We start from the raw sequence: 14,663 nt of genomic DNA, 5'->3' as shown, positions 1-14,663 counted from the left end.
TAGGGAATGTGAGAGTCCTTTGGGGGTTTGTTAAAATACATTACATTTCTGGGGCTCTAGGAGATGGGACGTGAGCCAAGGAATCATTATTTACATCAACACCTGCAGGTGACCAAAGTTCATGGCTGCAGAAACACTGCTCTGATGCCGTCCCCTTCTTTTTTTTTTTTTTTTTTTTTTTTTGCTGTACGCGGGCCTCTCACTGTTGCGGCCTCTCCCGTTGCGGAGCACAGTCTGCAGACACGCAGGCTCAGCGACCATGGCTCACGGGCCCAGCCGCCCCGCAGCATGTAGGATCTTCCCAGACCGGGGCACGAACCCGCGTCCCCTGCATCGGCAGGCGGACTCTCAACCACTGCGCCACCAGGGAAGCCCTCCTTCTTGATCTTGACTGTGTGAAGCTGGATTTTGATGAAGTCATAACAATACGATAATTCACCTAGATTCGAGCAGTTCTCAATGGATGTGCACACTTGGGGGAGATTTTTGCCAACATACACAGCTCAGGCACCACCCCAACTCTGTCAAATTAAAATCTCTGGAATTAGGGCCTAGGGATGTGTATTTTTAAAGCTCCCAGGTGATCCTCCTGTGACAATCGAATTAGGGGACAGGTTAACAAACTAAAGTGCTCACCTTCGTGCTGTGAATTGTACACAGTAAAGAAGGAAGAACCACCAATGGATTAGTCATTTACCATGGTTCCCAAATCTAATCAATTGTTAAGTAGGGCTGTCCTTGATTATAACCATTAGTGAACAAAAGTGTGCTGGCATTTCACACCCGGGAGCTAGTGTCAGCTGCCCTGTTCACAGATAAAACCAATAATCAGGGTCTGTGGTCACAGATAAAACCAATAATTGGGGTCATGGATAATTAAGCATTTATCCTTTTAAGAATACACTTGTAAACAGAAGCATACTCTGTAGATGTAATTATTTCTTGCAGTAAAAAGAAAGCAACATCCAGTCTTAAATAGAGTATGAGTAAAATACACTATCTTTGTGCACAACTCTCCCTTGCATTTAAAACAGGTGGCTAATTTGTCATTTATTTGACAGTTTCCTTCACCAAATATTGCATGCCTACAATGTCCAGGGGCTATTCTAAGCAGGGAGAATATAGTAGTGAACAAAACAGTCAAAAATTTCAGCCCTCATGGAGCTTACATTTAAACTGGGGGAGAAGATGATAAACAAGATAAAGAAATTAAATATATAGTGTGCTTTGTAAATACTAAAGAGAATCCCTCTGTGCAATAAATATCTTACTGAGAATCTACTGTATTCTGGCATTGTTAAATATACAAAGATATCCCTGCCTTCAAAGAGTATTGTCATCGAGTACAAAATCAAAGGCAACCTATTAAGTGCCTCTCAGAGAAATAATGGTAGTAATTGAATTTACATAGGAAGGAAAGAGCTCCAGAAACTGTATATGCTGTATACTTTACTCTTGCCTTTGATGTTTCTAAGCCTTTTCCATAACGCTCCCTTTTATGCAGTACATACATTATGACTAAAAGCAGCATAGCTGTTTCCTAAAACATGGAGGAAAGATTTGTAAGTTAACAGACTGTGCAATTTACTGTGTTATCACATCAAGATACTTATTGATGAGAAATGTAAACTATAAGCGGTCAAATGTGCCTCTGGTACAGTGGCTTTTAGGGTCTGAGTCAGGGCCACAGCATCACCTGGGAACAAGTTAGAAGTGCAAACTCTCCTGTACCCCATCCCACCCAAGCTCCCGAATCAATCTCTGGGTTGAAGCACCACAATCTGTATCTTAACGTGCTGATGAGGAAGAATGACTTGAGTCAGTCAAACACACGTTACTCACTTGTGGATACCAGTCAAGGCAGGTGAAGCAAGCACGTGATTATCCAAGAGGAGAGGTGAGTCCATTAGACCCTAATTCGCTGTTTTTCACTTAATTGGCATCTGCTTCAGACACTAACCAGGGTTGAGGCTTGAGACATCTCCACATCTGGGCTACAAATGTGTGTGAGGTAGGTATAGCTGGGTGAAAAAAATCTGCAAACTAAAGATTAGGTCTTGTCGCTAAGTAACAAATAGCTGCACACCTGTCATATGCTTTTAAAGTATCCCAAAGGCTGCACTCTTAGTATTTCAGAAGCTTCTCTGGGTTGATGCCCCCTGTGCTGATAACGCATTTGCTGTTAACCTGGGTCTCTGGTGTTACCGTCTGTGGGCTTGTCTGCCTCTATCTTTATGTGTCTCTCCCTGCTTTTTTCTTTTCGGTTCACCTTTCCACTTTTAGTCTCTTTTCCGTAACAGAGACCTACTATTATTTTGTTCTTATTGATTTATCAATAATTGACTACACTAATGGAAGAGTTTTGCATTCCCTTAATTTTATTTATTGATTTTGTTGGCGTCGCCCCGCGGCAGGTGGGATCCTAGTTCCCCAACCAGGGATTGCCCCCACGTACCCTGTAGTGGAAGTGGGGAGTCTTAACTACTGGACTGCCAGGGAAGTCCCATTCCCTTAATTTTCAAAGCAAACAAATGGGATATCTGTTATCAAGGGGTAAAAACTAAATGAGATCGCATTGCCTTTAAAGTGATGTTGCCCTTTGAGGTTTTGTGAGGGGGTCTTTTCTTTCCCCTTTTCCCTAGATAGAAAAATCTTTGGGGGAAAATTGTTACAGGGATTATTAGGGTATGGCTAGTCATTTTTTAAGTTATATTTTCTATGAAGTTTGAACCTGGTTCCTCCTTCTTAGTTACAGAAATAAAGGAAATGGTTATATTTCATCGGAAGTGTTAAGACCCAGTTAGTGTGGAAAACCCTCGAGATCACCTTTGCCCTGTGTCCTGTTCCTCCCCCGACACTCTGTCCCCGTCTCTCCAGTCTTTGCAAAGCCTCAGGGACTGACATGGCCTTCTTTCAGGTCATCTATTTTTGCTTTGTTTTTGTGGGTGTGTTTTCATTAAAGTATAACATGCGTACAAAAAAAGGCACAGGTCATAAATATACATTGGGTTGGGTTTTCTCAAAGTGAACTTCCCATGTCATCGCTACCCAGATCAAGAACTGGAACTTGACCAGCATCCAGACACCATTCCTCCTACATGCCCGCCCACCCAGTCACCTCCCCCTCCTCCCCAGGTGAACACAATCCTGAATCCTAAGCCATACACTCATTTTGCCTGTTTGGGGGCTTTGTGTAAGTGGAATCATCCCATATGTATTACTCTGTGTCTGGTGTCCTTAAGTCGACGTTATGTTGGGGAGATTCATCTGTGTGTTGCAAGTAAGTAGCATTCGTTTATTTCATTGCTGTATTATATTTCCATTGTGAGAACACACCACAATTTGTTTATCCTCTCTACTGTTGATGAGCATTGGAGTATTTCCAGTTTGGAGATAATACAAGTTCTTGTACGTGTCCTTTGGTACATGTATATATGCACTTCTTTTCAGTATATACCTAGGAGTGAAATTGCTTGCATAGGATTTACACATATTCAACTTTAGCAGAGACTGTGAACCAGTTTACCAAAGTGGTTGTAACAAGTACCCACCTGCAGTGGATGAGTTGCTTCCCATCCTTTCTAGCACTTGATATTGTCTTTTTAATTTTAGCTGTTCTGGTAGGCGTATAGTGGTCCCTCTTTGTGGCTTTAATTTGCATTTTCTTGATAACTGATAATGTCGAGCACCAATGTTTAATGGTTTTTAGATATCCTCTTTTGTGAACTTCCTTTCCAGATCTTTGCCCATTTTTCTGTTGGGTTGTCTGTCTTGTTAATTTGTAGAAGTTAGTTATGTATGGAGAGGAGCCCCTTGTTGCATATATGTTTTACATATATTCTCTTTGTCTTTTGATGAATGGTGCTTAATTTTAATGGGGTTCAGTCATTTCCTTTACGATCCTATTAAAGAAACCTCTGCCTCTATCATAAAGATGTTCTTCCATGTTACACTCCAGAATCTTTAGATCTACATTTAAATATACAGCCCATCTGGAATTGATTTTTATGTAAGGTTTGAGGTGGAGTTCAAGATTCATTTTCAGATGTGTGTATGTGTGTGTGTGTATGTATGTATGTACGTGTGTGTGTATATATATTGTACATGTATGTATGCACACACTCATATATAATCTCTAGACCATTAGGGTTTTATTTTTTGTTGTATCTTGTTTTGGTTTTTGCTTATTTTTTTATAATGAACTTTTCTATTAGAATAGTTTTTGATTTCCAGAAAATTGCAAAGATAGTACAGAGAGTTCCCATGTACGCTTTACCCATTTTTCCTGTTCTCATCATCTTATGTCACTATAATACTTTTGTCATAACTAAGGAATCAATGTTGATACATTCTTACGAACTAAAATCCATACTTTATTCAGAGCAGGACCATTAGATTTTGACCAGTGGAAGTGCTAGTGAGGCATGCTTTGAGACCACATCCTGTTAACTTAACCTTCAGTAACAAAGTCCCCTGGAGTGACCTGTCTTTGGTCTCAGCCTAAGCTGGAAAACTCAGCAGGGCTCAAGTGGTGTGACCGTAGGTCCCATGAGATCACTGGGAAGGAAGAATGGAAATCCTGCAGTTAAAGGCCCTCTAGGTTTGTTGTTAGCTTAAACTCTCATCTCTAGTTTATTTAAAATTCTTTCTGAGTTTTAAAGGTACAATGAGTAGTCTTCTCCTTGAGTCCTACAGGACTTTAGTTTTGTAATTTCTAACCAAAGTTTAAAATACATTGGTGATGAACAGTTTTTTATTTTTAATCACCATGCCTAATATTACATCCCCAGGACTTACTTATCTTATAACTAGAAGTTTGTACCTTTTGAACCCTCTTTAGCCATTTCACCCACCCTCCAGCCTCCACCTTTGACAACTACTCTGTATCTAGGAGTTCGGTTTTCTGATTTTTTGAGGAACCTCCATACTGTTTCCCATAGTGGCTGCACCAATTTACATTCCTACCAACAGTGCACGAGGGTTCCCTGTTTTCCACATCTTTGCTCACACTTGTTATTTCTTATCTTTTTGATAATAGCTATTCTAACAGGTGTGAGGTCTCATTATAGTTTAGATTTGCATTTCCTTGATGTTGAGTGATGTTGAGCATCTTTTCATATACCTGTTGGCCATCTGTATGTCTTCTTTGGGAAAATGTCTATTCAAATTTTCTCCCCAATTTTTTTATTCGGATTGTTTGCTTTTTTTGTTACTAAGTTGTATGAGCTCTTTATATATTTTGGATATTAACCCCTTATCAGATACATGATTTGCACATATTTTCTCCTGTTCAGTAAGTTGCCTTTTTTTTTTAATATAAATTTATTTATTTATTTATTTATTTATTTGTGGCTGTGTTGGGTCTTCGTTTCTGTGCAAGGGCTTTCTCTAGTTGTGGCAAGCGGGGGCCACTCTTCATCGCAGTGCGCGGGCCTCTCACTGTCGTGGCCTCTCTTGCTGCGGAGCACAGGCTCCAGACGCGCAGGCTCAGTAGTTGTGGCTCACGGGCCCAGTCGCTCCGCGGTACGTGGGATCTTCCTGGACCAGGGCTCGAACCCGTGTCCGCTGCAAGTAAGTTGCCTTTTTATTTTATTGATGGTTTCCTTTGCTACACAGAAGCTTTTTGGTTTGATGTAGTCCCTCTTGTTTATTTTTGCTTTTGTTGCCTTTGCTTTTGGTGTCAAATCCAAAAAATCACTGTCAAGGAGCTTACTTGCCTATGTTTTCTTCTAGCTAGGAGTTTTACGGTTTCAGGTCTTACATTCAAGTCTTTAATCCATCATGAGTTAACTTTTGTGTATGTTGTAAGGTAATGGTCCAGGTTAATCTGATAAACAGCTTTGTAGAGAGTCAATGTTACTGATAGATGCCATGGGGAAGGAGACCCCAAGGTGCCCCTTTGGCCTTGGACGTGAGTGTGTAGAGAGCTCTATGGCTGATCTAGTCTTGTCTCCCCTCTTCAGCTCGGGCCTGGGGAATGTCACCGTGACCCTTAGTTCTGAGGAAGGGAGGACAGAGAGCCCTTGATACCTCCAGACCTTTTACTGCCGGCTCCCCTCTACGACCTGCCTCTTCTAGACTTCACCGTCACAAACTTCAGCAGTGCTAGCATACTTCAAAGTGTCCCTGACTGTCTTAACTGTTTTTACTTTTCCACTTAAAGTGCAGAATAAGCCCCAGTCACCATCTTTCACTTTGACAGCAGACATTTAAATTAAAGCGAGAAAGCAAGGAAGGCCAGCCAGCCCCATTAATATTTTATGAAATATTCATTGTTCTTTAACCTGGCCATAACCCCTGTCCTGGACGACGCTTTTATAGCTGACATACTGACCCCAGGATGCACACACGCACACGCGCCGTTTTGTCTCTGTCCTGCTTCTCTTCAGTACCCTGAGCTCCCGACACTCTGCCAGCCCAGTTGTCTTCACCAGTGCCAGAAGTTCACCAAAAGAAGAACTGCATCCTGCCACCTCCTCGCAGCTCGTTCCTCCCTTCTCATCTTCCTCCTCCTCCGGTCCTAGGACTTTCTACCCTCGCCAGGGCGCTACTAGCAAGTACCTAATTGGATGGAAGAAACCCGAAGGAACCATAAACTCTGTGGGATTTATGGACACAAGAAAGTAAGGATTCTTTTGCTTCTCTTGCTGGGTTTTTTTTGTTTGTTTTGTTTTTTGTTTTGTTTTTTGCGGTACGCGGGCCTCTCACTGTTGTGGCCCCTCCCATTGAGGAGCACAGGCTCCGGAAGCGCAGGCTCAGCGGCCATGGCTCACGGGCCCAGCCGCTCCACGGCATGTGGGATCCTCCCGGACCGGGGCACGAACCCGTGTCCCCTGCATCGGCAGGCGGACTCTCACCCACTGTGCCACCAGGGAAGCCCTCTTGCTGGGTATTTTGCTTTTAACATGACAGAGAACAGAAAAGCTTGGGGCAATTTCCTACAAGAGAGGAGGCTGGGCTAGGGACTAGGAAGAGGGTGGTTTGGTAGGGAGATTTTTTTTTTTTCCCCTAAGTGAAACTTGTCTTAAATTGTTTCTCTGACACATTCCTTAAATAAGATAGATTGCAAAGCATTCAGATTTGAGAATCTTAAGTCTCCTAGGAAAGAGTATGTCTGAAGAACAAACTTCAGAATAATCGTCCCTCTGGTGCTAAGACCACATTTGTCCCTTTGATGCTATTAATCACAGCCTTCCCATGCAATTCCTAAATGGGCCAGGAGGCACCAGAGGGACTGTTAGAAAGTAAGTGACCACCTCTGAACATAAAGAACTTTTTGACAAAAAAAATAAACGATTCAGTCAATGACTTTGTTTTTGTTTGTACCAGGATTGCATTTGGGCTTCATACCCTGTGGGCTTTTATTAATAAGTCTGTCGCTAATTTTGACTTAATGTAGTTAATAGTTTCCTATGAAAGAGTGATTTATTCTTCAGGCTTTTTATTTTGTATTTCAAATTGGTCTTGTTTCTCTAACAAGCATTTATCTGAGTAGATTCTAATGTAATTGAACAGAAGTGATTCTCCTTTTCTCTCCTTTAATAGCTGTCCATTGACTTACCTCTTTCAGAGCCCATCGTGCCCTTGAGTCAACCTTGTCGACTTAACTTCTGCCCTCTCTTCCTCTTCTTTCAAGGCGTCATCAGAGTGATGGCAATGAAATAGCCCACACCAGGCTGCGTGCCTCAACCAGGGACCTCCGGGCATCCCCAAAGCCAACCTCCAAGTCCACCATTGAGGAGGATCTCAAGAAACTCATCAATCTGGAAAGCCCAACTCCTGAATCCCAGAAGAACTTTAAGGTACAGGGTAGAACTTGGGGTAAATAGCAGTTAGAGAGAGACCAAACGGGGCAGTTGCACCCTCCAGGAAGTGGTGGTTCCAGGCTCCTCTTCATCAGACCCCACTTCCCGCCATCAGCTGACTGTCCCAGTAATTGGTTCACATGTTTTCCAGATGCTCTGTCCCTGCAGCCACATCTCTTGAGTCGTGTTTATATTAACCTGTCCCTACCCCCATGGCTTTTTTCTTCCAGTGTATCCTACTTACAGTGCACAGGCTACACTTTCTTGACATTATTACTCAGATGACATTGCTTCTCAGAACTCTGCAGAGACACCCATGGCTCCCTTGTCAGACAGAAAGTTTTCTGAAAGGGCTTTAGCGCTTTCTGTCCGAAGGGTCCTCGTCCTCCTTCCACAGTAGCCCCCAGTGTGTTTCCTGCCCTGGGTGTGTCCACGGCACCCTGCACTCTGGCCTTGCCTCTGCCCCCTGCCCCTGGCCAGGCAGACCTACCAGCCACACACTGCATGCTGTTTAGTCCAGCAAACATAAGTCTGCACGTTTACCTTCAGAACTTCCCAGATTCTCTTCACTTCGTAAAGCCTTCTCTCCACTCTCAGAATTCCAGACTAGAAATGCCTTCTCTGGAACCCAGCCACCCTCCCCGTCAAGTCCCGAGAACTTGCTCAGAGTTGGTGGGTATGTTGGTGGCCAGACTCCTGCATGACCACGAGGAAGGGTTTGTTCTGCTCCCCTCAGCTTGGGGACCCTTGAAGCCCACCTAAGGCGCTCTGCTTTCTTGTCCTCTAAAATGTGCAGTCTCACGCTCCCAGGCTCAGAGCTAGTGTTGGCTTAGCTGGGCCCAAAGGTATTTCACGCCAAGCGTTTGGTATTCCTGTCTGCAGTGTACCGGGTGGCCCCAAGAGAAGGGAGTCCACCCCCCAGAAGGTCATGGCTACAAACTTTAATGTTTTCTGTTCTCTGTGTTCTTAGTTAAATGATTTGTAGTCTCTTGGAAGTGACTAGAAAGCTTAATTTAAGAAGACCTTTGAGAACTGATTGAAAATGGAAGCTGACCTATTCCCTTAACCACTCACCATCCTCAGACTGTGATCAGAGGGTGAGAGACATGCTCAGCTAGATGAGCTGTGCGGTCTTGTCTCATCCAGGCTTTCTCGTCACCATTCTAGTTTATGTGCACACGTACATGCCTCTGTGTATGCGTGTGCCACACATGTGTGTGCATCTTCCTTCAGACAGGTCAGATATACCTCCTGAACTTACAAATCAACATTTACAGAGATGAGATGTGCTCCAGAGACCATTCTGGAGTTTTGCTGAGAAATCAATGAGTTATAAACATTAACATCATAAATCATTTTAAAGACTTGCCATTCTGGACTTCTGTAATTTCTATTTTATAAGCCAGCGCTTGACAGTTCTGACTCATCACCCAGGGCACAAATGGTTTCCTTAGCAACCTTGCAAAAGATAGTACTTGAAACTTCTTTCTTTATCCATCAAAAACCAAAGAGGTATATTAAAATTTTTAACTACCAGTTTCAAAACAAAAATTATTTCAGATTTTTCCTTTGAGGTTAGAGGAAAATAAAACCTGCCCTGAAAGGAATCTTTCCACCAATTCTTAGTTTAACATTTTTGGAAAGGAGCAAGCTCAGAGCTTTCATCCTTTTGATTTACTCATGCAGTGGAAATAATTGAAAGCAAATGTCTGTCTTGCCCTTATTCAGGCCTTGGCTTTTATTTCCAAAGTGAATTACTTTAACATTCCTTTTTGAAATAGGAATGCACATTCTTTATGTTGTGACTATATTACCGTGAGACCCTCTGCAAAGAAAATGCTTCTGCTGGCTAAACTATTATGGTGAAAAGGCTGGAAGCAGGAGCTGGAAATACGCTCTGTTTTCTCTCTCGTTTCATCCTTTTTGGTTTGGTTTCAGATGAGTTCAGCTAAGTAGCTCTGTGTGTCTTGTGAGACTCATCATCTGAATGGCCGTGCCTCTGCTGTGTCAGTAAGGCTAACATGCCCTTGCGAGGTCTTCCAGGCCATGCCTGGCTCAAGGCTCCGAGCCACTGCATCAGGCTTCAGGGTACAAGGAGTAGCTTGCTTTGGGCTGTGATACTTGGAAACCACTCACGCCACATTGGCTTTCTCACATAGCAAGTGCTAGCAGTGAGCCATCATGAATAGCAAATGACGGGGTTATTCCCCGGCTCGTTTGCCAGCAGAGTGAGATATCTGCTGCAGGACGTGGCAGGGCTCTGCTGGGCAGGCTGGAGCTGAGAGGTGGGTGGCTGCAGGGCCCCGCGCAGCTGCTGTGGAACTCGTATCTCAAGGAAAAGGGCAGAGCTATTAACGTTGTATGAACCCTCATTGGCAGGCAGAGCTGGGATCACTGTATTCTCCCCGAGGGCTGCATGAGTCTGGCAAGTGAACAGACAGTAAGTAGTGCAAACTGAGAGCCTTGCTCTCCAGCCAGTACTCTCAGATACAGACCAAAGGAAGAGGCTTCATGCGGCTCTAGTGTTTAGGAAGAGCCGATACTCGCTTATTGCAAGTGCGGGTAACCCGTTTCACTGAGAGCCAGGAGGAGTGAAAAGAGTGAGGAGGGGAAGGAGACGGACCTGAAGCAAGACGCCCCCTCTCTAGGCCTTGCTTCTCAGCTTTGAAACAAAAGACCAGACTAGATCAATGGTGCCCAAATGATCTTAAAGTTCAGGAACCCTTTTCTTCCTAATACAGTTAGTTACACATGGCAGCCCAACATGTAGAACTAAGAAAGCAGAACTTCTCCAAGGGGAGGGGTGGGGTGCCTTGGGCTCTTGGGTCCCACCTGAACATCTCCTCTCCCCAGGCAGTGATGCTGGGAGGAACCCTTAGGGCTCCTTGGAACACAGTTGAGATCCCCCTTCCTGGTGCTCTCTAAAATCCCTTCCAAGTCTGCCACCCATTGTATTGTGGTTCTTTCCCAGGGTGTGGCAGCACAGGGCAGCACCACTCAGCGATCTCAGGTATGACCTGCAAGGAAGACAGAGGGTGCCCTAGGGGACTGGATAGGTGCACATACCTTTAAGACTGGAGTTGAAGAGGGCTGCGGTCAGAAGCCGTCCCAACGTGCTTGGCCCAGGCTAGGTCCTACTATTTTTTAACGGATAAAAAGCATCTAGGTAGATTGCTTCCCTCCATCTCCTCCCCTGCCTCCCTTTAGTGCAGGATGTTATAACTTTGAATAAATCTCACTGCTCAAAGGATCTCTTCAAGGTAGCTGTTTACTACCTTGAAGTATATTAACATTTCCCAAAGAGGCTGAAACTAGAACTGGTGGAAAATCTCTCTCCTGTAAAACCATCAGGGTGGGGATAGTCACTGGAAAAGGAAGTCCCTTTGCCAAACCCAGATGTGCTAAAAGTGATTGAGAGCAGTTTTTGAATAGAGAGATCTGAAATCTGGTCTAGTAGGCAGGAGCCTTATGTGGCAGTCCTAGAACCTTGCAGGTGGAGGGAGGTGACTTTTTTTGTGGTACGCGGGCCTCTCACTGTTGTGGCCTCTCCCGTTGCGGAGCACAGGCTCCAGACACACAGGCTCAGCGGCCATGGCTCACGGGCCCAGCCGCTCCGCGGCACGTGGGATCTTCCCGGACCGGGGCACGAACCCGCGTCCCCTGCATCGGCAGGCAGACTCTCAACGACTGCGCCACCAGGGAAGCCCTTTTTTTTTTTTTTTTTAATTTACAATTAGCAAGCCATTTAACCTCTCTAATGCCCACTCTTCTGTGTGAAGTGAGAAGGGAAATCATTTCCATACCAAGTCGCCTCCCACTTAAAGACTCACAAAGCATTTATCACAACAGCTTAGTTTTCAAGGTAAGCACGTATGTACTTTGGGCTTAACTCATTGTGAATTTTAAAAAGTGAACACAGTTGGCTACACCTGGGGCTCATTTACAATGCATTTGATTAGTAATTTTTTCATATTTATGCTGCAGCTGTGCATACCACACTGTGGGTAGCTTTGACTTGATCAACCCTTGGCTTGTTGGACCGGAAGCATGTTAGACCTCAGAACCCATGAATGAGTCTGAGCATCAGATCTGTTCTCAGCCTCCTAGATGGAGGCATTGCCATATCATTCTCTCTCTATCCCTTCAAAGTGTCATGGAAAGTTTCACAGTGGCTTCCTGCCAGCAGTGACTCAGCCCTCCTACTCACATCCTCACCTGTTCTCCAAATTGTTCTCCCTGCCAAGGTGAACCGTTAACTAAGAAGAACTAAATAAGGATAACTCTGTTTTTTGTTGTTGTTGTTGTTTTTGTTTTGTTTTTTTGCGGTACGCGGGCCTCTCACTGTTGTGGCCTCTCCCGTTGCGGAGCACAGGCTCCGGACACGCAGGCTCAGTGGCCATGGCTCACGGGCCCAGCCGCTCCGCAGTATGTGGGATCTTCCCGGACCGGGGCACGAACCCGCATCCCCTGCATCGGCAGGCAGACTCTCAACCACTGCGCCACCAGGGAAGCCCCAGGATAACTCTGTTAATGGACCGCATACTCTGTTGGCTTGCAGGATGCTGGATATTTCAATATCGTTAACGTGTCTGTTTTTTCTCCATGAATGGAATTCTCAAAAGCTTGCTATTTGTAGAAAAATCTCAAATAAAACTCAAATCTGGTCACAAAGGCAAAAGACATTAACAAGAGATACAGCTATTAGAGCTTTTGTCATTTATATATAACTGTATAAATACTTATCACTTATAAAGATGACTTCCCTATTTTTATTTCACGAATAGAAATCCATCTAAAAAAATAAATTATCTCCCAAGCTCATTAAATATAATATTAGTAGTTAATGCTTTCAAAAGCCACCTATTATTTGGGTGAATATATTGTGATGATCAAAGGCTCTTGTTGCCTGTCAAACATGCAATCGCTTGACAAGCTTCTGAGGATACCTTCCCGGCACCATGGCTGTTTCGCTGGGGACCGTAACATTATTTCGTAACACCACTGATAACGTACTGTTGTGCTCAGTCCAGTGTTTCATGGAATCCTCATAATAATCCTGAGAGGTGAACCCCATTTCATAGACGAGGAACTGGGCTCAGAGCAATAACATGATTTGGTCAAAGACACGGGATTCAAATAAAACCCATATTTGTCTGATCCTAAAGTCTTGTTAACCATGACACGATAGTGATGAATCTGCTTAATCCCACATCTGGATTTTGTACTGAGCACTGATCAGCTGCAGCCAGCATGCTGGGCTGTGAGGATGCAGCGCCCGGAACTCCTGTTTTAGCCCTTAAGGATGTAGACAATGATGGTGGACCTTGAGGCTTCCCTGTTGGGCTCCAGGATCTGAAAGGTTGTGTCTACCAGAGTGATTTTGTTAACGCACCCATCCTCCGCCCCCGGTCTTGGGTGTGTGACCCAGAAGATTGACTTTCTGTTGTCTTGACTCTGTTTTTCAGTTCCACGCGCTCTCCTCTCCTCAGTCTCCCTTTCCCACCACTCCCACCTCAAGGCGGGCCTTGCACAGAACGCTGTCCGATGAGAGTATTTACAGCGGCCAGAGGGAGCACTTTTTCACCTCAAGGGCTTCGCTTCTGGACCAAGCCCTGCCCAACGATGTCCTCTTCAGTAGCACCTACCCTTCTCTCCCCAAGTCTCTTCCATTGCGGAGGCCTTCTTACACCTTGGGAATGAAGTCGTTGCACGGTAAGTGTGTCTTCAGCTGCAGCTGAACAGCCCTGCTGATGATGGCCAGTGTCCGCAGACACTTGCCACTCGGTTTGCTCAAGAATGAGAATTACAGGAAGTCCTGCTTGCTTGCTCCGATTATCTGGGCTCACCACCCCTCCCTCATTCAGCCTCTCACCTGGAATCCCAGACCACAGGCATTGAGCCTCACCAGACCGCAAGAGTCATCTAGGATGCTTGGTTTATTTTTTTCCAGTTGAGGTGTAATTGACATATAACATTATATTAGTTTCAGATTAAGATTTACTTTTGTAGCAGCTTTCAAATATGCAGTACAGTATTAACAATAGTCGCCATGCTGTATATCCCCATGACTCATTTATTTTATAACTGGAAATTTGTACCTTTGACTCCCTCCAGCATCTTTCACTACCCCCACCCTACTTCTGGCAACCACCAGTCTGTTATCTGTATCTATGAGCTCAAATTTTTTTTTTTTTAGATTTCACATATAAGTGAGATGGATCATACAGTATTTGTCTTTCTCTGACATTTTTCAATTAGCACAGTGCCCTCAAGGTCCAGCCATGTTGTTGCAAATGGCAACATTTCATTCTTTTTTAAATTAATTTATATTGGAGCATAGTTAATTTACAATGTTGGGTTAGTTTCTGCTGTACAGCAAAGTGAATCAGTTCTACATATACATGTATCCACTCTTTTTTAGATTATTTTCCCATATAGGTCATTACAGAGTATTGGATAGAGTTCCCCGTGCTATACAATAGGTTCTTAGTAGTTATCTGTTTTATATATAGTAGTATGTATATGTCAATCCCAATCTCCCAATTTATCCCTCTTCCTCCTTTTCCCCCTGGTAATCATAAGTTTGTTTTCTACATCTATGACTCTAAATTTTCATTCCTTTCTTATGGCAGAGTAATATTCCATTGTGTGTGTGTCCACATTTTCTTTATCCATTCGTCCATCAGTGGACACTAAGGTGGCTTCCATGTCTTGGCTATTGTAAATATGCTGCAGTGAACATGGGGGTGCACATATCTTTTTGAGTTAGTGTTTTCTATTTCCTTGGTTAAATACCCAGAAGTAGAATTGGTGGATCATATGGTAATTCTATTTTTAATTTTTTGAGGACCCTCCATA

The 14,663-nt window shown here is 44.0% G+C and overlaps 1 protein-coding gene across 19 annotated transcripts in view; it reads left to right on the top strand.

Annotated features, from left to right (window-relative positions):
• SIPA1L1 (signal induced proliferation associated 1 like 1) overlaps positions 1 to 14,663 on the top strand; it is a 500,730-nt gene that overhangs the window by 461,879 nt on the left and 24,188 nt on the right. For all 19 annotated transcript variants that reach the window (XM_069540429.1, XM_069540435.1, XM_069540434.1 and 16 more), the window contains 3 exons: positions 6,390 to 6,623; positions 7,637 to 7,802; positions 13,271 to 13,517. In XM_069540429.1, coding sequence (XP_069396530.1) covers positions 6,390 to 6,623; positions 7,637 to 7,802; positions 13,271 to 13,517 — 647 coding nt within the window. The remainder of the gene's footprint in view (positions 1 to 6,389; positions 6,624 to 7,636; positions 7,803 to 13,270; positions 13,518 to 14,663) is intronic.

Source organism: Delphinus delphis, chromosome 2 (genome assembly GCF_949987515.2).
Source record: "Delphinus delphis chromosome 2, mDelDel1.2, whole genome shotgun sequence".
NCBI lineage: Eukaryota > Metazoa > Chordata > Mammalia > Artiodactyla > Delphinidae > Delphinus > Delphinus delphis.
This window is presented reverse-complemented; position numbering and strand designations above follow the sequence as displayed.